This window comes from Trachymyrmex septentrionalis, unplaced genomic scaffold (assembly GCF_001594115.1).
Source record: "Trachymyrmex septentrionalis isolate Tsep2-gDNA-1 unplaced genomic scaffold, Tsep1.0 scaffold11, whole genome shotgun sequence".
NCBI lineage: Eukaryota > Metazoa > Arthropoda > Insecta > Hymenoptera > Formicidae > Trachymyrmex > Trachymyrmex septentrionalis.
In genome coordinates, this window is record NW_017304228.1 from 4,896,679 (window position 1) to 4,919,512 (window position 22,834).

Below are 22,834 nucleotides of genomic sequence, written 5' to 3' on the forward strand. Positions count from 1 at the left end.
CTGAATGCTTCTCCCCATTTTCACGTTAATTTTGTCTCGTTATTAGCGGAGCTGACATCGAGGAGCGACGAATGGAACAGGACAATATTTGCAGACTTTCGTAGTTATCTCTTCTCTCTCTCTCTCTCTCTCCCTCCCCCCTCTCTCTCTCTCTCTTTCTCTCTCTCTCAATTTATCAGGATGAAGCTCCCTTGTACCGGAAGGAAATATTTTTAAACTTGTGTTCCAATTTTTAAGGTCTTCGATATGTCGTTGTGTCCTCCAGATGTCAACCTTGACAGTTTCCTCGAGTCAATCTTTCAATTCTTGACGTATCAATAACACTTTTTTGCATTCTCTCTGTTTTATCGTTATTATTTATTTATTTTTATCTGTATTTTTATTTACTATATACTTGCCTTCAATAAAAGATAGAAGCTCTCCTTTTATTCTTAAAATAATTTATAAAAAGTAAGTTTGACAACTTTGTATTTTTCTCCTGAGCCTGGAGTATCTCATGATATGTTCATTCAAGATACGTCGTTCCTTTCGCATTTTATTTGGAGATTTTTATTAAAAACGATTTAATCCTTTTTTTTTCGATTTTATTTTTTTTCTTGCTGTACGATTCGATTCATACGTTTCTTAAAACTTGAGTCACATGCTAGATAAAATAATTACTTCTTAACAATAATAATCAAAATTTGAATTATGTCATTGTACAAAATAAATATTTAATTCAGAATGGATATACTAAAATTGCAGCAATATTAGTAGATTATTCGTATTTCTATCTGTTATGAAAGATGCAATTAGTTTAATTAGCAAAACGTAATTGGAACGCAGCAGATGCTGTGGATTAACAATCAATTGCAGTAGCTGTTACGAGAGAGCAACCAATAACATTGTTCGATTTGCCAACAGAAAATAAAACTATAAACCCATTATTAAATATATTTCGATATATTAAAACGACTTCTGACTTTTTTAATAATGAATACACGTTAGTTAAAACTATTATCTTGACATTATCTTGACATTATTATTTTTCTTTCTTAATTAACATGATCTTTTTTATTTTATGTAATTATTAAGATAATTAAAAAGGTAATAGTAGCGTAAAAAGTCTTACGTGGCTGAAGGGAAATTGACTTGAATCTCAGCAATTTAATTAAAACCTCTGCATGAATAATATGATAATCTATGCATGAATAATTCGAAAGAATGAAAGAATGTAGCAAATGCAGAGTGCAAAGTTTATTTGTGATCACGCGTAACGCTCATATTTGTCACGCAGGAGAAAATTTAGAAATTAGAAAATAAAATTTACTCAACGCGACAGTTATGCATTTAGTACAAGGAAATAATAAACAAGCGGAACGAAGATAAAGCGCTTTTTTCTTTCACTCCCTAAGAGGGAGGTTCATGAAAAATTTAACCTGCCGTCAAGCTTTCACGTCCGAGCTTTCCCATCTACCGATGTCGGCTCATCAGCCCGTGCGTCCGATAAGCGTCGGCCTACCACTACTCTCACCCTCGACCGGCACAGCGAAAAACAACCCCCCCTCTCGTCCGTCCGTTTTCCGCCGCCTGGTTTTCTACCCCTTCCCGTACTGTGGCCGCCGGACCACTGGCAATCCCCGCGGGGCGAAGCACACGGTCCTGCCGCACGCGCGGCCGGATCCAGTCGCACTTTGAACCTCGAGGAGATCGAGCGTGCCGACAAAGTACCCGTCCTCCAAGTAATCCTGGACCACGTAAACGGACGCCTCGGAGGATCGTGCCGGGATCTTCTGGCATGCGATCAGGAGCATGCAGGTAGGATTCTCCCTACCGACGGCCGACGCGTCGCGCCTGTTCCTCCAAATGGATACGCAAACTCTCGCACGCGTTCGGTGATCCCTTCTCTCGATTTCATTTTGACACGATCATGATTTACGGAAAATGATTTTTGAAGGTGGAATATAAATGTAAATGAGTTCCTCGGTCTATCGATCAAACTGGTTATTAAGCGCTATTGAAAGGAGTGATCTAATTCTTTTTGTGTGATCAATATTTAAAATCACTTTATGATGTTTCATGTAATATTCTGTAGGATTGGTCGGTTATGTAAATTGCTCTCAGTGTTATTTATGCCCATTTCTGTCAGTTTAGATTAACTTTCCGAGTAGAAATCGGAATAATATTATAACGACATTATCATGATTTTATTTGTCATTTATAAATTTATCATTTAAGTATGAAATGATGTCATGATGATGTCCTATGATATCATTTTGACTTAATTTCGAGCCTGTGTTTTATCTGAATTTAACTCTCGGTTTTACTTATTTTTTATTTTCTTTAAATTTTAATAATTAAAGAAAAATAAGGAATAAATTAAATTGAGAGTTGAAGTTCATCTACATTGACATAATATAGAAATGGTTCTTAAACACTGAAATTAAAATGTCAATCGGTTTTTGTTGGAGAATCCGTCACGTTCCTTATCGAAAGTCAACTATGCAAGAAGCATACAGGTGGGTCGGGGAGAACGTCCTAAGCGATCGGTAAACCGTAGCTATTTCAACGCAAACATTTGGTATCACAGGAAACAAACCAATAACTTTGTTGCTAAAATAAACGGAATATATTTAAATATTTTTTCACATATCTATATATTTTTTGCAAATCCATTGTCTTTGTACTTATATAATTTTTCGCAATTTTTATAGTAACTGTGCGTTTTGCAAAATAAATTTATCTCGCTAAATTCCGTCCCTTTATCACTTCTATACGTTTCTGAAATAAATTTTATGACATTGAATTAGATTACACTGAAATCTGACTGCTATGAAAACTTGTTGAATTCAATTTACAAGCAGCATTCTGCACTCAACGAGAGGAATTCGAAAGATTAATGTAACAAACACACGGCAGACGGTTTTATTTATATTTTGTATGAGAAACTCTTCCTTTGATATACTCTTTTATTTTATATTACTTAACAGCGTTTTTGTCGAGTTTTTTTATTCTCCCATTTTTTAAATTTCGTAATCAACAGGCTATATAAAATTATAAAATTAGCGAAATTATGAGACTAAAATAAATTTTATCTATTATGTCTCATATTTCATAAAATATTTATGTTGAAGTTGGAGATTTAACTCCATTATGATAATTAAATAGCTAGGCAGGCTCAATATGTCAGAGATCGCGAGATCATGAGTCCAGTTTGTTTCTCGAAACTGTTTTCATATATGATAACGTGTGCGAAAAACATCAAAAAGTTTAATGGTTCCGAGCAAAAGTCTTTTCATTCAGTCAAGACAGGCAGCATGCCAGGAAAACGATCTCCACGCCTTTTTTCTTGCCCTCATCGACCGCTGACGCGTGCCAAGGCCAAGCAAGAAGACGAGATCTTACAGTCATGGTCACGAACAAGCATATGTCTCTTTATGCAGTTAAATGAATCGGTACTCCGGTACGGTATTATTAACAGTCACCCTTTTGTGTTTCCGATCGATTAGCTATCCTTGTAATTCATTTCTAATGACCTTTCGAACCTTAGGCGGAATCTCACAAAAGAATATATTACATTAAGATTGTATTTGCTTCCTCCCGACGTAGAACGTTCGATTGAATAGGCAAGGCAAAATATGAGATCGTTATTTAAACCTAACCACGAAAACTGACATATTTATACACGAGGGACACGATATTTTTGCAAGAGTATCATAAATCATGGGAGTCATAAAATGTGGGGTCATAAAATATAGAGGAATGTAAGTTTCGGCGACATTTTCAAACAGAATAAACTTATCGTCTCACAATCTCACGAATTTCTGACAGATTGATCCTGCCTATAATCATTTATAATTACCGCAATAGAGTTAAATCTTCGACTTCAACACAAATATTTTAAAGGTATTACAAAAAATAAATATAATTTATTTTAGCTCGATAATTTTGTTATAATTTTAAAGTTATATTTTATAATTTTATATTGCTTGCGTTGATCTTGGCAGAATTATGTAGTTCGCCTGTAGCATAGTGCACGATATTTTTATTCTTGCGTTACATGGCTGTTAGATTAAATAGATTCGGGGAAAATTTATTACGAGATTTGTGCAGCGGAGTTTCTCGACACAAGAGACACGACACAATTTACTTTAACTTTCTGCGAAATTGTTTGACTCGAGGAGTGACTCTTAAAGTTTGGTAACTTCTATTTGTAAGATTTGTTTGAACGTAAAAATTCATAAAATCTCAAGCAGGCTACGCTCATTCCGTCGGAACGATTCGCAACGTATGGTGCTCTCAATTGCAGACCTTTCGACTCCTCGTCAATTTCGAATTAATTGAAGTCGAAGATGAAAGGAAGAACTTCCCGAGAGACATACTCTCGTAGTTGTTCCTCGCGCGTACAATCTTTTGCGCGTTCTTTTGCGTGGTTTTCCGCTGGTCAATTTGGACTGCCGCCAAGTTCGCAACTTCCATTTGGCGGAAGTCTCGTAAGAAAAAAAATAATGGAAAAGCGTTTACACATCTGGCATACAAATTGCGTTCGAGTGTGATGTAAAGTAACGTTCGATTATTTGTGCTGCGTTTCTTGCGGCCTGAATCGATCACGATTGTAGCGAGCGATATTACGCAAATTCTGAGAGTTTCTCTCCAAAAAAAGGAGAATAAAACGAACGTGATATTTTTTCTGAGTTAACTTTTAATCGAGTTAACTTTTTTTATTGCAGATGACCTCTACTATCGAAAAGAAATCGCATTTGCGATGAGCTAACTTTTTATTATGGCGGAAACGAGTTCGTATTTTAAAAACAAACTTTGCATTATTGATTTAGACACCGTGCATTTCCCTCTCTATGACTTTTAGTGTGATTCAAAATCATTCCGCAAAACTGTAAAAAAAAATGTGTAATGGGTTTTGTCAGTGCAAACATTAAGTTGATAATGGCGTGGAATAGAAGAGACAAGAGGAGAAAATGCAAAGACATCGAATGGACATACGACACGCTTTCAATATTTTCATTCCATTTGCGACTGTTTTTTTTTTCTTTTCTCGTCTATGATAGACAAGATAGAGCAAGCATTATGAGCTTCGTGTTTCGATTTCTCGATATATTTCGAGTACGACCCTTCGTCGTATCGCCACACATTTCCTGCTCGCACGTTATCGATTTGTTTTGTATTCTTCTTTAGTCGACCCTTAGTTTTACCCTCAAAGGACTTGAATCAGTCCTTTTATTGCACAATAGAAAAAATATTCAAAATATAAAGGAGATGGAATTATATGGTCCTTGTAGATATAATGGTCCCTATTCTTAATATCTCCGTTATTAGATAGCGAATTTTCATGATTATTTATGGATACTGTAATCAAATATTATGTTCTGTTAAACAAAATTAATTTTTTAATTTATTTTTATTGGGGGTTTATATTACCGTCCCTGCTTTTTAATATTACGCAGTAATCACCACATTTTTATAAATAATTTAATTTAATTCAATTTAATTTAATTTAATTTAATTTAATTTAATTTAATGTGTGTACTCATGAAATTACATTGAATGCGAAAGCATGTGAATACACAAATGGTGAGCCACCAGTCACCATTTGTAAAACTGCTGTTATATATAAATAAACCTATCAGAATAATTTTATGTAATAATTAACTAACAATGAGACAACACTAATATAATAATTATATTAATTGACTGATAATGAGAGACAATTACATTACTAATATAATAATTATACTTAAATAACGTTGTAAGAAAATTGATAATGTCTTAAGTAATGAATATTTCATAACTTTGAGTATAAAATCGATTGAACGACACTTTGACTAATATACTCGTTAAACTTTAATTTTACATCTCGATTATTAATAAAGTTATTATATAAAATATAAATGGAGGGACCGTAATATACCTTCTCCTTTACTATTCTTTATAGTAAAAATATTTTGCAGGAAACGATTATATATAGAATTAGAAAGAGGGAGAGGCAGATTCAGATTTCGGAATATGCTACGCGTTTTTTCAGCAGCCGCACTTCCTCGCGCTCGCGTTTTATCGATTCGTTTCGCGTTGCTTCTCTGCGGCCTGTTGCCTTTTTCTCGCTTTTTTGTACACCGAAGCGACCTTTGCAAGCTCGTCGCACCGGAAACCAGCGAGCCGTTTATCCCCCGATTGCGCCCTGTAGATGGACGCGCGCCAGCCTGCGTGAATGCGATTCTCGCGCGGCAAGACGTACGAGACATTTTGAACTTTAAACTATGTATTATTATCCATCGTTGTCCGCACACAACACGTCGTCGCAGGTTTAATAAAAATCAAGATCGCTCGATCGACGGAGAGAGAGCCCTTGCGACGAATATGCTCCGGCGCGAAAAGGCCGAAGGTGAGGCACGAGTAAGGGTATGAATAATAACTCATTGAGAAATTATGAAGATGACAGTTCAGATTGCGCTTTACATTTTATTTTGGCTGATAATGACATGGCATAACGATAACGCAGACGTTTCAATTCTGATTCATAATCAATGCAAAAATGTATTCACGTTAAATTGGACGATGAAATCGGATCGGTATCGTTTAGCAGTTGAAACTATTTTCATGGTTAGTGATTTAAAAACATATATTATTTCTGTTTCTTCCGTTTGCATAATGATGTTATTCGAGATCCAAGTTCCAGGTTGTATTAATAAAAGAATTATGTTAACTAAATATAATCATAGAGATAAAAGCTCGAATTTCGAAAAAATAAAATCTGATATTCTTCAATAGTCGCATAATATTAGGAGAAATCTATATTCTCGTCCAATATATGCATCTTTTGATAACATCAACTTATTTAAAAACTATAATAATTTATTTAAAGAAAAAAACCTTTTCCTTCTCCTAAGAAAAAGGCTGTAAAGAATTTACTTCATTCATAAATGAATATATATCTTACGAAAAATATGCTACTTAATGCTACTGGTTCTTGATATATTGAAGAAAAGTTTTTGCCATTTATAAATATAACTGTATGGTAAAATATTTTTATTGTTATTACTGCTAAATGTTAGTAATAATTATATTTATAGTTCTATATATTTACAAAAAGGAATATACAATTATCCCAGAGAAAAACTTAATAATAATTATAATAATTATTATATTTATATAATTCTATAGTTCTAAGGTAAACCAATTAGTGTATCAATTAGTGGACATGACTCAATTATTGAACAAAATGACAAAAATTTTTAATATTAAGCTTTGATGTGCATGATTCTCAATAAATTCACACAAGTGAAAAATGCTATATTTGATTAAGACAACTCTTTGTACTTAATAATGTTTCTTGTGAATTTATATAATTTCCAGTTCAAGCAAACTGTGCGTCGATTATTTGAAACACAATTCTAAATCGAAACTGGAGTGGTAATATCACAAGCAATTTAATATTACTGACAAGCAATTTTTATTCTTGATGATAAGTAAGCATCTCATAAATAACCATCTTATAGAAAGCTGATATAATAATTACATTTAAATAAATTACATCTTATATAATTACATTCTAAATACATATACATTCGTTGTTTACGAATTTATTTACAATATCATACATTTTATTAAAAGATTAATATTAAAAATTTTTGTCATTTTGTTTAATAATTAGGTCATGTCCACTAAGTGTCCACTAATTGATGTGTACATTTACTTTATATACCAAAAAATATACATAATTGTCCCAGATAACGACTATAAGCGTATAGTAATAATTAAAAATGTTTTATCATGCAATTATAATTATAAATATCAAAAATTTTTCTCTTAATGTAAGAACAAAAATTGTTTTTAACAATTTATTAACATGACATGTTAAATACGATTTCACAAAAACACATTAATAATTAATAACAGGATAAAAGGGCTTTTTAAGTTAGGGAATCGTAACATTCAAATTTTTACATTAATAATTAATTTTATAAAAGTGATGGCATTTTTCAAAATTCATCAAACTCTTAACTAAAATTAGTCAGATGTATGTATTATGAAAATTAATGTAATTGTATCTCTGATATGACCTCAAAGATATTTTGTGGGATTACGACTAAACGATAAGCAGGCATGTGCACGATATTTCGTGACGAATGCTCTCAGAATAGCGTATCGCGCGGAAGTTTCAATTTATCACAATTTTGCAATAACAATCCATGAAAATCTGTGCTCTGTTATACGATGACATAAACTGAGAATTGATGTTTCCATCGCGTCAGGTGCATCAAGGTATTCTTCCATCTTGATAAACAAGTCGTATACATGAAAGAGATTCTCTCTGTTACTTTTATTACTCTTTTTAAAACGTCATTAGGATGGAAGTAAAGCTCGCGGTAGCGAAACAACTGAGTATCGCATCGATTAATCTGCTCTTGAAACGCGACCATGGCTAAAAATATTTCTTTTCAATATTTCACATGCTAATACCCAGCCGTGAAGGACCAGCCTTTTATATGGCGCGAACGCAGAAAATGTTTGTCTCGTGCTACGGCGACATTATGAAGTTTCTAGCGGCGATATTTATCATCGAGAGTCATCGAGCAGCTAAAAGTCGCAAGGCGTTCTCGCGTTCTCGTGTTGCGCGATACGCGAGCCTTATAATATTTCAAAGTCAATACAGTTCCAAGTGCATGCCGCAAACAATGAAATTAAAATTTCGTTTCCTTTTTATTATTTGTATTCAAGATATTCTAATTTTCAAAGTGCACTTTATTCCGACACGTCTCCTAACAAGTTTGAAGAACCTTTGCGAACAACAGAAAAAAAGATAAGATTCCTTTTAAAAAAAATATGCATTAATGTGTAAAAGTCTCCGGCCAAATCGATTTTTCATGTCTTCTTTTAAAAATAAAGATAATTTTTTGTTAGTATTATTATATATTGATTTATATATTGATTTAATTTTTATTATATTATATAAAATACATTTATTTCTTATATAATTTTCTTTAAATGACATACATTATATACACAGCTAGTATGCCTATTAAGTAATGAGATTGATTTTTTCCTCTTGTATTAGCAACCCTCCAACCTGTTACCAGTGATCACGTTTGTCCTTAGTCTTTTCTCTACTCTAATTCTAATTGGCACTCTGTATTGTCTCAATTAGAGAAACAGCTTAAAAATATTAAGACGTGTTTGTGTTGCTTGTAACAAAAATGCAACCGTATATCATACAGCGGTATGCCATTTTTTTAATAAAATTTTGTAACAATATTATGGCAAAAAAGATTTGTTGAAGCTTTGCGTTGCAAATACAAAAAAGGTGGTATATCACTATACGCGAGATTACGTGATTCCATTTTTATTACACAAGCAACACAGGAAGTTATTAACAGTTTACCTCTTTCGTGCCTGACTTCTTTCTAGGAATAATTAGCATCTAATAATAATAATTCGCCCATTATGAATCTGTAGTCAAAATTTCAAAATGGCGTATTTAATATGGCAGACCAATATATAAGTCTTCGAATAAGATAGATTCGAATAAAATTAGCGAAAAAATTCGCTATCTTAATTTTTGTAAAAGATATATTTATTTTTCACTTTTATCCTATTTTTATATTCGACGAGGTATGCAGATAAAGAAGTAAAACTCATAAGGGTGTTGATTTTTTTGTAAATAGTTCTATCCTTTATCCTTTTTTATTTTCATAAAATAAGCTTAGAAAGAAATTGTTGTCTTTATTTTTGTGGAAGTATATCTCCATCCCACTTGCAGGCGCAAAAGTAATTAAAACTACTTCAGACTACATTCAAAAGCAACGCAGTTCGAATTGAAGTTCGAGTTGGAAAGGTTCAAAGTCAAACATAGCAACGAGCAGCAGGATTGCTAACATAAGAGAAAACAATGAGTTTTATTACTTAATGAGCACACTGTGTATAATATACAAACTAGGGAAAATTACTTTAATCTTTACTTTAGAAAAAAAAAACGTAAAAAATCTATTTGGCCGGAGACTTTTATACGCTACTGTTAGAATTTATGATAAAATTGTAAAATTATTAAGTCGTTCAGCAGAAGCCACTGAGAGAGCTGGGTTTGTGCCTCAATACGGGGATATCAACGAATTGCTCAACGAGCAACATTGTCATCGCCGAGGTCTGCAACGAAACGCGCGGGGCACTTCCGCTTCTTCAGGTATGGCCCAGCGACTCGCCCAGAGCCGATACCGACGAACAGGCCCCAGCTTTTGTGTTCCCAGACGTACAAGAAAGTGTCAACGACAGCGGCATCGAATCCATCCAGGTGTGACTCTTACGTGATATTATTTTCTCTATTAAATTTCTTATCTCTCCCTGTCTCTCTCTGTCTCTCTCTCTCTTATAAATCAATACTCTTCAACTGTGCGTGAATTAAATAAACATAAGTTCGTAACACTTTTGTGTTCTCAAGGCATTTTTACGCCGTAAATTTTAATGCATTATTAAATTTATAATGTGAAATCATACCTAATTTGAGTTATTTTTCATCATTTCTATATAACTCGCCACTACTCCTACTTAATATGTCGTTTTAATTTAAGACGTTCGTTATATATAGAGGACGAGATCTATTTTTAAAATCTTACACTTTTTCCTTGAGTAAAGTCTGTTATAATTTATTATTTCATTATATTCCTTGCCTTAAAATACTGTCTCAGCGCCACTATAACTCTCTTTTCCGACTTGTAAAAGATAAACAATGAAGTTAAATAATTTAATTTTAAAGAACCGTATTAAATTTGACTCACAGGACCTTACACTAATTATATGGAAAATTGGTGTACAGTTCTCGGTGTATAATCAGTACAGGGTCCTTTATTATTTATTAACAATAAATGTATACGTTAACATAAATGCTGTTTACTTTAAAACTAAGCAATTTAACCACTAAAATGAGTAGATTAAATCAGTGTTGTTTTTTAATCACATTTTTTTAATGAAAATAATATTTTTAAGAATTACAACACACACTTGAAAGTTAAAAATAACAAAATGTTAACTCAGGCAATTAGCTTAAAGTCGATCCTTTAACATTTAATGATGTAAAGACAGATATTTTGGAATATTCAAAATTCTTCTCGCGTAGGACAAACGTTAAACGTGCTTTTGTTAAAAAATTTTTGCACGAATTAATTCCTGCCTCGTCATAATAAGAAAAAAATACCTTAATTTTTGTGAAATGCGTTAAAGGCGTCGCCGTCGCCATGCGGTGCCACCTGCAACAGTCCGGCGATGACACCGCAACAATCGCGTCGTGCCAGCCTGCTACATCCGGATCACGCGCGACTGCAGTTGCATTATCTTCATCACAACCACCATAACGTGGGAGTGAAAAGTCCGTCATCACCGGACAAAACATCTTTGGACGAGGACCACGAGGATCGACCCGCGCCGCCAAGTCCCTCCAGTTCGACTACCGGCAGTTTACGATCGATGCCAAGCTCGGCGATTGTGTCGATGCACTCGCAAGATAGGAGACGTAGCAGCAGGTAATTGACTTGATATGTTTAGATCACACTCTATCCGATTCTTTAGCCAATGAACAGATCTTGTTCTTTATTTTTATTCTTTTATTTTAATTTAAATACTTTAATTCTCTTCTATAATGATCATAAAATGAATAGAAAATATAACAAACATATTGGTACAGTTTTGATTATCTACGTTATTACGATAAACAAAGGGTGAGTAACTTCCCCCAATGTTGTACTCACACATTGAAAGAAAAAATACAATTGCCATTTTTTAATTAGACTATAATTTTTAATTAGAAGACATTGGATTTTTATGCAGATATTTATATTATAATTTATAATCATTTTTATGCTAACTCTCTATATACATATTTTTTTAGAACTATAAATGTAATTATTAATATCATAACTGTAACAACTATAAACATTTTAATCACAATTATTGTACTAAATAATTATAAATACTAACACATACAGATCATTTTAGCTATATAATAGCAACATTTTTCAACAGAATGCTTTGTGTTATGTCAACTAATAATTTTCTCTCAGTGTGATAAATGAGCAAAGTTAACCCGTATTGTTGGATTTCGGAGTAATGACTGTAAGTTTTATAAATATTATTGCAAAAAATATTATATTCTTCTTTTGTGTCTATCTTTTTGTGTGGTGCGAAGTATCGGCGAGTATCTATTTTCTGATCCTTGGCCGCGTATATGCGCGTTTCAAGCAAGGTCTCAGAGATCCGAATGGCAGGAATAATCTATTGAATACGCGTTCGACGTCGGACTCGTTCTTGACTCGTGTCAAGAAACGACCTTGACACGATGCAAATATACGGAAGGTACGTCATGACGTATCAACGTTACGATGGTATATGTATGCGCGCACGCGCGCGTGTATATGTAGGTTCCGGTAGAATTATTCGCCACTTGTACGGGTTCTTGCCACAAACACTGAGTGGTTCTTTCTATGAGGACATTGAGAAAATCGCTTTTCTCCTTCAATCTTGAGATCAACCGCGCCCCAATTTTGTTCTTTTTTTGCTCGTAGCAATTCTGCAATCTCAGAAGCGAGTAGAATCTTCTACGAGGCCAAGACATTAGTCTTGATAGCCCACTTTCCGTCGTTGTATCTTTGTTTGCGGACAATTCTTATTCGGACAATTCCTAATTCGTAAGTTCTTACTTCAAAGCAAGAACTTATGACGAGAGTCGTATTCGTTACCAAAGGTTTCGTTAAAATCGTCAGAGAGATTTCAAAATGTCTGTCAAAAAATTTGACAATTTGTATGATTTAATTTATAGTTAAATGAAATAAATAATTAAAGCAGATAATATACTAATTATATAATTACAAAAATAATGTATGTAAAATAATATAAAGATTTTTAGGATGTAACAAAAAAAGGTTGAATAATTCATTTTGTTTTAAAAATAAATGAAGAATAGTATAAAGACTCATAAAAGTACAACGCCATAAATGTGGTGTACATTATTGATAAAATATATTTGAATTTACATTACACATTAATAATTCGTAAAACGTTGGTTCGTATGTTTCAAGCTATTCCCAGCAAAGAAAAAATTTGGTTGTGTTCCCTCTTAGGAACACTGAAATGGAGTCACTCTTAGATTGCCAGGACTTGTAAAAGTTGTATTGTTCCATCTTGGTCGGAATAAGAGAAGCCTAAATGAAAGCGTACATAGACATTTTTTTTGTCCCCGAATATCAATTGTGCCAGACTTTATTGTAATAATAAAACTTAATTATTATAAGAATAAATATATCTAAGTCGCGATTATAAAGATCAAAATTAAAATAAAATGATTTAATAATATTTTATAACTGCAGATTTTTTAATTTTGTTCTTACGTGCGATTATTTTTTAATTGATGACCTTTATTTTTAAGTTTCACAGGAAAGCAGCACTATATAACTGTTGTTCTATTTTTTATATTGTAATTTCTATGCTTGCTCTAATTCCACCAGACTTCTAATACTAAAATTAACTGTTAGATGATTATCAATGATTACTACATATATTCGCAAATAAAAACTTACGCAAAATAAACCTCGTACTTGATTGTTTGTATATTGTATATTGTAATGTACTTGTCTTCTTATTTGATTTTCAAGCATTATACTTTTTGATTATTATTTTTTAACATTAAAGACATTGTTAGTTAGTTCACAAAAGTTTATTTTTCTCTGTTGTTAAATCTCTATATTAAATCTAACATTTTGAATTTTGATTTTTTAATATAGATATATCACAAATTTGAATTTAGTGAATCCCTCAAAATCTCTTATAACAAATCTTTAAAAAACTTGTCCGTTTTTAAATATTAACATTATTGTAGCAGAAAAACGGGAAAGACGACTACTGTATACAATGTTCTGAAAATAGTGTCATGTTTTGAGGTGAGGAACTATAATAAATCTTACTTAAAGGAAAGCTGTAAGATTTGAAAAATTGACTCATTTGCCCTCTAAAGGTTAATTATATTAGTATCACGTTCCTGATATGATTGATATTTGGAGACAATGTCTATATATACCTCCATCTCGGCGCTTTCGACCAAACTGATACAATACAACTTTTAATTCTGGTAATTTAAGAGAGGGACTCCATTTTACTTTTTCCTAATAACAATCACATTTTTTTTTACTGAAAATGACTCGAAGTACGAACGTTTTCACGTTAGAAGGTTGAAAACTTTCTCAAGTTTGTTTGAACACGTGACCACTTTACAAAGCGACAAGAAAATTTCCCATTTTATCCAGCTTGTAATTTTCTATATGTAAAAATGATCAAACTCACAGAAATTCAAATATCATAGTATTCTTCCGAAAATAGAAATTTTATACTTTAAAGTCCAATTTTTTAATTTTTTTTAAATTGAAATTTGTTTACTTTTAACGAAGCTACAGCTGTTTAAATTTTGAAGTTTGAGCGTTACAAATTTTTGCTCTAATAATTAAAAACACTTTATTATTAATATTTTGTTACAATACTTCATTAATCATTGATTTCTATGCTGTACTCTCTCACACTATTCTTAATTTATTACTTTTTCAAGTATACTACATACTTTAATTGGAACTTTTAAAGATGATGCATCAAGAATAGGTATATTATTTCAAATAATATAATATAGATAAATAGTATATATAATAATCATTAACTAAATAAGTTTTATTAACAAATAATATACAGAGTAATAATTAACTAAAATAATTAGAACAAATGGTAATTAGCGCGTGGCGTGTAAAATAATTAAAAGATCTCCATGATTTTTTTTTTCATCAGCAGATACAGCATGTTCGATGCTCTGGATTTGGAATATGCTTTACTGAGAGCCGCAGCCCGTGGTTCCGTGGGCCCTTACTCCCTGTCGGAATCTCTCCACAAGTTGACCTTCACCCAGAGTCTGGCCTTTCCTGCTCTAGCTCGCGGACTTGCCGCCAAGCAGAGCGTGCCGAGCGGGAGGTCTCAACAGCCAACGGAGAGCGGACTAAACGCCTTCGCCAAAGTGGTGACCGCGATGGTGCTGATGCTGGTGAGCGTGCTGGTTTTCGGTGTGGTCTACAAGTTCGCTAAGACGTGAGGCTGGCTGCTGGCACCTGGTCGATATCCTGAATCGATGCAGGATAGCAATCGTCTGGGTGCCGGCGACTTCTTCAGCGACGTCTGATGAGGCCTGAGAAAGGGTCTAAATCTCAAACCGCCCCGCGCAAGAAGAATTGACAAGCGACGAAGGAGACATAGGACACTGCGTGATACAATCCGTGTCTAAGATGACATTTCAACTAAGCATTCGTTGGTCCTTCGTTGCCGAGATTGATGTGTGAATGGGAAATGAATGGGACGACTGCGATACATGACTCAATTTAGAGTAATCAGTCAGGTTGTAATAAGATTTTATACGATATCTTATTGTCTTTGGTGCGGTCTCATTATAAATGTTTCGAAACGTTTGATTGATCAATCAGAAGAGGGAATTTCATTAATTGACTAATCAAAGAATTCTTCAAAGCATTTGTAATATCAAGTTGATCGTACTCTTTGTCGTGTAATCATATGTGTATTTACGTACTTAACGTAAAGTTTCAGCGAAGCTGTCATGAGAAGAAACGCGAGATTAATAATGAATGGCATATTATAACGTTATCGATTTGACAATCCGTCAAATTGACAAGAAATATGCGAATCAAATTGTATACATATACATATACGTATAATAATTACATATTGCGAATATGATTAAATAATATGATGTCGATAAAAAGTTTCGATATGAAAAATATGTAAAATGAGAAAGTCCAAGAACAATTACATATTTCCTACAAGAAATGTTTAGTCGGTTTATTTCTTGAAAAATAGTTGTACGTGGGAATCAAAGAAGGTTTTACATACCGACGAGTGTACTCGATCCAAAGTAACGAACACAAACTTGTGCTCTGAGCTGCGGTATTGTCGAAGAAAATATTTCCACGTCGCTTTCCACGGTACTTCAAGAGCCGCGGGAAACTCATTAAAATGTTCTTCAGCGAGTTTTACCGCGCCGGTTGATAGGCAATAACTGGGACGGGTCTCGGTCAATATAAGTCGGATTACAGTTGTACGACGAGCAGAGGACAATTGTGGGTCGAATCATTCGTTGAACTGTCTATTCCGCGTGGTAACGTTTCAAATGGGGCGCGCTTTATGCAATCGAGCGAACGCTCGAAACTTCAATCTTGGTTTTAATTCTCCAAAGTTGGCGGTAGGTCTGTTGGAGATATTTAATTATAAATCTCTTTGTCAAAAATGTCAGACAATTCAATTTTCTTTATGCATCTACAAATTTAAATTATTTTTATTAGAATATATTTAGCATTCATTTCTTTTTATACGAATTATGTCATTTTGATCGATTGAAAGTAATTTTTAGTGCCTTTTAACTCTTCATCTGCAATCTGAGCATTTTTTGGCACAAGAAAATTTAATTCTCAAATTTTATCCTTATTTTTGCTCAGATTTCAATATTATTAAATAAATATTTTAATATTTAAGTTAAAAAACTATTTGGTAATGTAATAGAAATGTTGAAAAGTAAAATTCTAAAGTAATTCTAATTTAAATAATTTAAAATTTTTTAAAGTAATTAATAATTTAAGTAAGTAATTTTAAATTTTTCCATATTTTTTTAAAGTTTATATAAAACAGTAAAAAAAACTTGAGTTGAACAAAGAAGATCCAGATTGCAGATGAAGAAAGTAAAAATATAATTCCAGACAACTTGATACTAAAATAACATAAATTAATTCTCTTAGAAACTTCAATAATTTTACAGATTTTGGCGACAACTCTAGAGACTTAATCGTAATTTAAAGATTGCAAGAATTGCAGATTCTTGAGTTTCAAAGTGAAAGTCAAGATTAAACGATCGCAAGTGAAACGATAGCCGTATTTACGGATTATATCTTTGAATTTTTGAAACAACTGACTCTTTCTTAGATAATTCTCAGCGCATTTTTTTTTCTTTATACGTCGAACGTTCGCTGTAGACAGATCCAATCTGTATAAGTAACATATATTATATAATTTGAAAGAAAAGCTTCGATTGAGATGCGCGAATGTAATTTATTTAGAACACGGAATAATCTTTTGATCACGCTAGAAAATTTTAATTAATTGTTATCTTATTAATATACCAAAATTTCCTAGTTAATATCTACGTTGCTTTGCAGTGTCTTGTCCGCGCGCAGAGTCGCCATCTCACACGGACGCCGCATGCGAAGGCATAATTTCGCGAATTTTTTGGAAACCTCTAACAACTGTCTAAGTGCTTTACACAAAACTTCTATCCATGACAATCGGCCGGGAAGCGCTCGTTCCCGGTAAATTAAATTATAATGTTAAAATGCGACTCGGTGGTACTTTAACTTCCGGCCGGAAATGACGAGCACACCGCGATAAACTAAGCAGCTTCCGACGATGCAAAATTAATTCGAAGGTAGCTTATCGTCTATGTTTCGTCTAAAACACGGTCGAGGCTTGAAATTGAATCGAAATCCGATGCGACATTGAATAGTTTTCGTGCCAGTCGACGTTAAGGCTATCGTGTATTTTTATAAAATCTCATATTGATCGTTACGTCAGTAAGTAAAAATAAACTCGACTCGCTTGTTATATACCTTCTCATTAAAGAATATTCTAAAGGATATAATTTATTTTTGCTAGATCTTAAAGTCGATTTCGATTCCTTTTCCAGCATGCGAAAGCTCAAACAGACATCCTTGAGCTTGTTTCGTATAGCCTAGAGAGAGTCGTTTGTTTTATATATAATAAAATATAATTAAATATATAAATACATATATACACACAATTATATATATTGTATATATTTGTGATCGTTACAGAGGCGTATCTTCTTTACTTTGATGTTGTGCTCTGTACGAAGCAACGAAATTTCTAAAAGTAATCCAAGACGCGTCACGATATATAGCGGAACTACCGCTCTCTACTTTTTTTAACTATCGCATTATACATTATATACATATATGTAATGCTAACGTGTTGCACTACGATATGTGTAAGGAAAAAAAATTCTTTACTCTTCCCTCTTGTATACGCGATGACATACTCAAAACGAATCTCGCGGTAATGTTTTTCGTGTTCATTAAACAAAATTAGTGAGAGTCTTCACATCACGTTCTATTTTACAATTCTACAAGACGTTATGCAGTTTTGAAATCTACTAATAAAGAAATCGCATTTCTCTCGCACCAGAATTTATATCGACTGTGAAAATTTGATTTCAAATCTTTTAATCTGCTATGTGTCTCAAAGTTTTGCGATATAAATTTTAGGATATGAAAATTCTAAAACAGCACATTTTTAAATGCTATGTGACGAGAAGATAAATAAATTGCTTTCCTTTTTATTAAAAAATTTCCGCTTATTTCTTTTGTATTATATTAGAATTTATGTCTATTCAAAAATTTGATTTCTATTTTTTTTAATCTGCGATACTTAAGTTTCCGATACAATATGAAAATTCTAAAACACATGTTTCATATGCTATTTGAAGAGAAGATAAATACAGTCATTTCTCTTGTACTAGAATTTATATTGATTGTGAAATTTTGATTTATTTTATTTTTTTAATCTCCAATGACTCATGGTTTTGTAACACAATATGAAAAACATTTTTTTAAACAACATTTTTAAATTCCACTTGAAAAGAATGTAAATTTTTTTTAAACAAAATTGCGTTTTTTTGTATTAGAATTTATATAGACTGTGAAATTTCAGTTTTTATTTTTTTAATCTGCGTAATTTCAAAGTTTCACATAATGTGAGAATTTTAAAACAGCACATTTTCAAATACTATTTAAAGAGGAGATAAATAGAACTATTTTTTTCCGCGAAATAGCCGCGTGTTTCTCTTGTACTAGAATTTATATTCATCATAAAATTTTTTTCTATTTTTTAAATTTGTGTCTCGAGTTTTGCGATACAATATGAGAATTTTAAAACGTTTTTAAATACTTATATTTGAAGAGTAGGTAAATAGACCGTTTTTTTCAGCTGCGTATTCGGTATATATGGGAAATATAAGCGTAGGCCATGTTTATTATGAGGGAAAAAAATATAGAAAAAGAGAAGCGAGAAAAGAGCAGCTGGAAAAAAGCTGACCTAAATTATAGTTTTTTTTTCCCATTGTAATGATATCATCAACTTTGTGCAACGATAATAAAAATTAAACATGAAAAATTGGAATATTTCAATTTTAGTTTGATGAATGAAGTTTATCTTTTTTGTGTGTCTAGATAAATACCGTAATTAAGGAATGATTGAGAGAAGGATTAAATCAGAAATGTAAAGTGTGCAGATTTTGAATGTAGAACAAACGTTCACAGAGTTTTGCGTAGAATGACATTCGCAGATTTTTGAATGGCGGTATATGTTTCCGTACTTACATAATACTTACTGTTCTGTTCAGAGATCCTCTCGCATCTTCTATCCCAGCATCGGCCGATATATGAACCGCGAGAATGGGTCGATTCGATATAAAATTGTTGCGCGTTGAATTTAATCGTGCCAATATGTATTCATGATCGTACCAAAACGTTTCCTGATTCTAGCCGTCTACGCTAAATATATACTGCTTGTAAACGTTGTAACTACTTCCTTTCGATCGTCCCATTTCGCGGTAAATTACTTTCCTTTCTTCCAGCGAAATGAAAGAGGAGAAAATAAAAAGGGCTACAAAATTACCAGCTGACGGCTACTACTTTAATTTTACCTTTGTTCTTGGAATTTAATTTTTTTTAACTTAGCGTAATATTAACAATTTTATAATTGCAAGCAAATGAAAATTACAGGAATTCATTTTTAAGCTTCAGGACCGTAGACAATCAAACTGTTCTTTCATTAATTTTATGTTACTCTCTTGCATAAAACAAAGTTTCAATTCAAAATTTACTTACAAACGTCATTTTTAATACTAATACTTGCTACTACTGCCGTTTTTAATTCATTTAATCGTAGACATTTAATAGATAGATTTGATTTGAACCAATTGCCAAAGAGATGAATTGAAAGATGACAAAGTTCTGCTCTAAGATGCCAAAAAATTTCAGACTTGCTCATATATATTCTATATATAACAAATGAAAAAAAAAATATTTGCGATTGTTTAATTACTTTAATTCTTGAAATAAAAGAAAATAATAATAATAAGGTAGATCTTAATGTGTGAGAATAATAATAATTAAAGATACTAAGGGCAAATAAGAGTCAATGCGCTGAAGTACACGATTAAATAAAATTTTGTACAGTAGAAATTTACATTAAAAAAACAGAAAAATTATAAATTTCATAATTAATTTAATTTTTTTGCGCTACCTTTGTAGATAGTTTCATTATCAAGATCTTGTTAGTCGCGTTTTGTCCTCTTTAACATTAAGATAAATTTCCAGGTATAAGTTTTAAGAACCGTCAACCAAGAGTTCTTAGATTCCGTACGCGAATAATAAAAATGAAAAATAAATAATGATCTTTCGGATCTTTCTTGATGAATAAATCTTGAAGATGACGCGAACATCTGTTTGGAAAAAGAAGATAATACCATATTTTCTCGTAGGCAAAGACGCCATTTATTATCTCGCTGACGCAGGAGTGGGGTTTCTCGCGTAGTTTTACATGTTACCCTCGGATTTTCGCGTGCAGCTGCGCGTGCCGCGCTAGAAAGTCGAAAGTTTTACAAGTTCTTCTTCTCGTTCGTTCCGAACTTACTCCGTCACATTTAAAATGCTAACATATCAACAGTGATATATTCCTTACATGACTATTACATGATTACACGCGGAATGTGTTTGCGAGTCCTACATCATCCGCAAAAAATAAAAATAAACAGATCAAAAGAAATTAATAGAAATTCAATCTGCAAGAATCTCTTCTGGAATTTTTGATATCAGAGATTAAAAGCTTTTGAATATCTTTCATTTTTCATGAAACAACAACATCTTTCTTTCTAACAAAGAAATAAAGGGAAATAAAAGATATTTTTATAAAATCCCCCAATCTCAAGGATTAATAATTAGAAAGTTGATAAAGTGAGTTTCTATTAATTTCTCTTAATTAATCAACTCTTTATAGATTTACGTTACACGTCGATCCATCCACATTCCCTGCCTATCAACCCATGGAAATATAGCATATGTACGCGAAAGAGTTCATTTATTGCTATCTTACAAGATATCTCTTCGATCTACATACGCGTGTGTACAATAACGTGTCAATCGATGCGTCTACACGTTTATGTCGTGTTTCCAACAACACAGAACTTGCAGCAATATTACGTTGCAACAAATCTGTGCTGTTGGAGGGAGGGGGGGTGTTTGTCGCGTAATATGCATGATTGTGCGGGCGAGAAGTCGGCCGGAAATGGAAGTATGCGATTCGTGGAACGATTCTGGAAGTACATCGCTTCTCTCTTTTCTCTCTCCAAATGGAGAGAGAGCCATTTTTTGACGTTTTGCTTAACTTCACTTGCGTTTAGGCCGATACCTACTTGTTTTCGCAGTCTCATTCAATCTCACATCGCTTTCATACCAACTCTCTCATTCTCTCTCGATGCTCTTTCTCCCGCGACTCTCTCGTTACATTCAACGCAGCCGTTTAATTACATTGAAGCTTACTCGAATTCTCACGTGAATCTCATCGAAGATCGAACGGAGTACAAATTACTCTTACGCGCAGGAGAAGAGACGTTTTCTCTTTTGTGCTGAAATTTATGCCGTCGTACGTAACGAAAGAGTCAGTAGAAAATTTCCTCGTGTGTGCGTTACGCACGGTATCTGAGTCATCTTGGTCTGTGATAAACTCTCGGCGACTGTAGAAAAATAAATTGCTACCGTATCGATGATGGTCGTTTTTTTTTTTTCATGCGTTTTTATACCTCGCACATTTATAGTTCCTAGTGCTTTTATATTTTCATTTTGTCAAGTACCGCCGTTATATAGACACAATAGATATATATACTGTCTCCGATGTACGTATATCTCGTGTGCTCTCTATAGATGACGTGTGTATCCAGAAGAGAATACAGTTCTCTAATACTTCTAAAAAGACATCGCCCGCGCTTAGATCGTTGATTTACAGTGGAATAAACGATAATCAAATTATATGCCGAAACGTCACTGATAACCGGAAACGGTGACGCAAGAACAGACAACTTCGTGCCTCTGCCAACATCTTTCTCGTCCGCTTTCTGCAGATTCTCTTCATCTCCTCGTATGTCGGGCGACGAAATCGTAGCTCGAAAGTTTCATTTCGAGTTACGTGTAGATCAGACACGGAAACTGAACTATCTCGGGCTATGAGTAATAATTCTTTATTATTGCTCGTACCAAGAAAAGTTCTGTTACCAATAGGAATTCAGAAATTCTTTCTCGCAGCTTTCGCGTCTGATCAATGCACGTCTTGCAGAAAGAAGTTTAGCTCTAGAATATAATGAAGAATTCGATCGCTTGTACTACATTATATTATTATAGTAAACATTAAAAGCTGCTTTATGTAAAGTGAATAGTATAATATAATCAAGTTTGATAATGAAATAATATATATTCTGTTAAGTAACAAAACATATGTCAAATTATCATTGGATATATAACTAATCATTTAAAATATTTATGTTTTTCTATTTAATTTTACTAATTTCGTGTCAGAAAATTTGTGTTAATTTAACACAGGATAAATATGTTAGACAGCAATACAAACATTATATAAAACAATTTATACAAAAAATGTAACATTAATTGTAATTTGTAAGCATACCATGGAAGTGTAT

General features: G+C 32.9%; 1 protein-coding gene across 3 annotated transcripts; it reads left to right on the plus strand.

Moving 5' to 3' along the window:
* The first annotated feature begins 1,687 nt into the window (after window positions 1-1,687).
* Window positions 1,688-15,643, plus strand: LOC108749444. 3 transcript variants are annotated; one of them, XM_018488174.1, is made up of 4 exons: window positions 1,688-1,797; window positions 10,049-10,279; window positions 11,206-11,504; window positions 14,803-15,643. In XM_018488174.1, the coding sequence occupies exons 1-4, from the start codon at window positions 1,792-1,794 to the stop codon at window positions 15,098-15,100; spliced, it is 834 nt and encodes a 277-aa protein (XP_018343676.1). In that variant the 5' UTR covers window positions 1,688-1,791; the 3' UTR covers window positions 15,101-15,643. The 3 variants fall into 3 exon arrangements, with proteins under 3 accessions (XP_018343676.1, XP_018343683.1, XP_018343693.1); XM_018488181.1 differs by having other exon boundaries at window positions 14,806-15,643; XM_018488191.1 differs by having other exon boundaries at window positions 10,052-10,279.
* The last annotated feature ends 7,191 nt before the right edge of the window (window positions 15,644-22,834 follow it).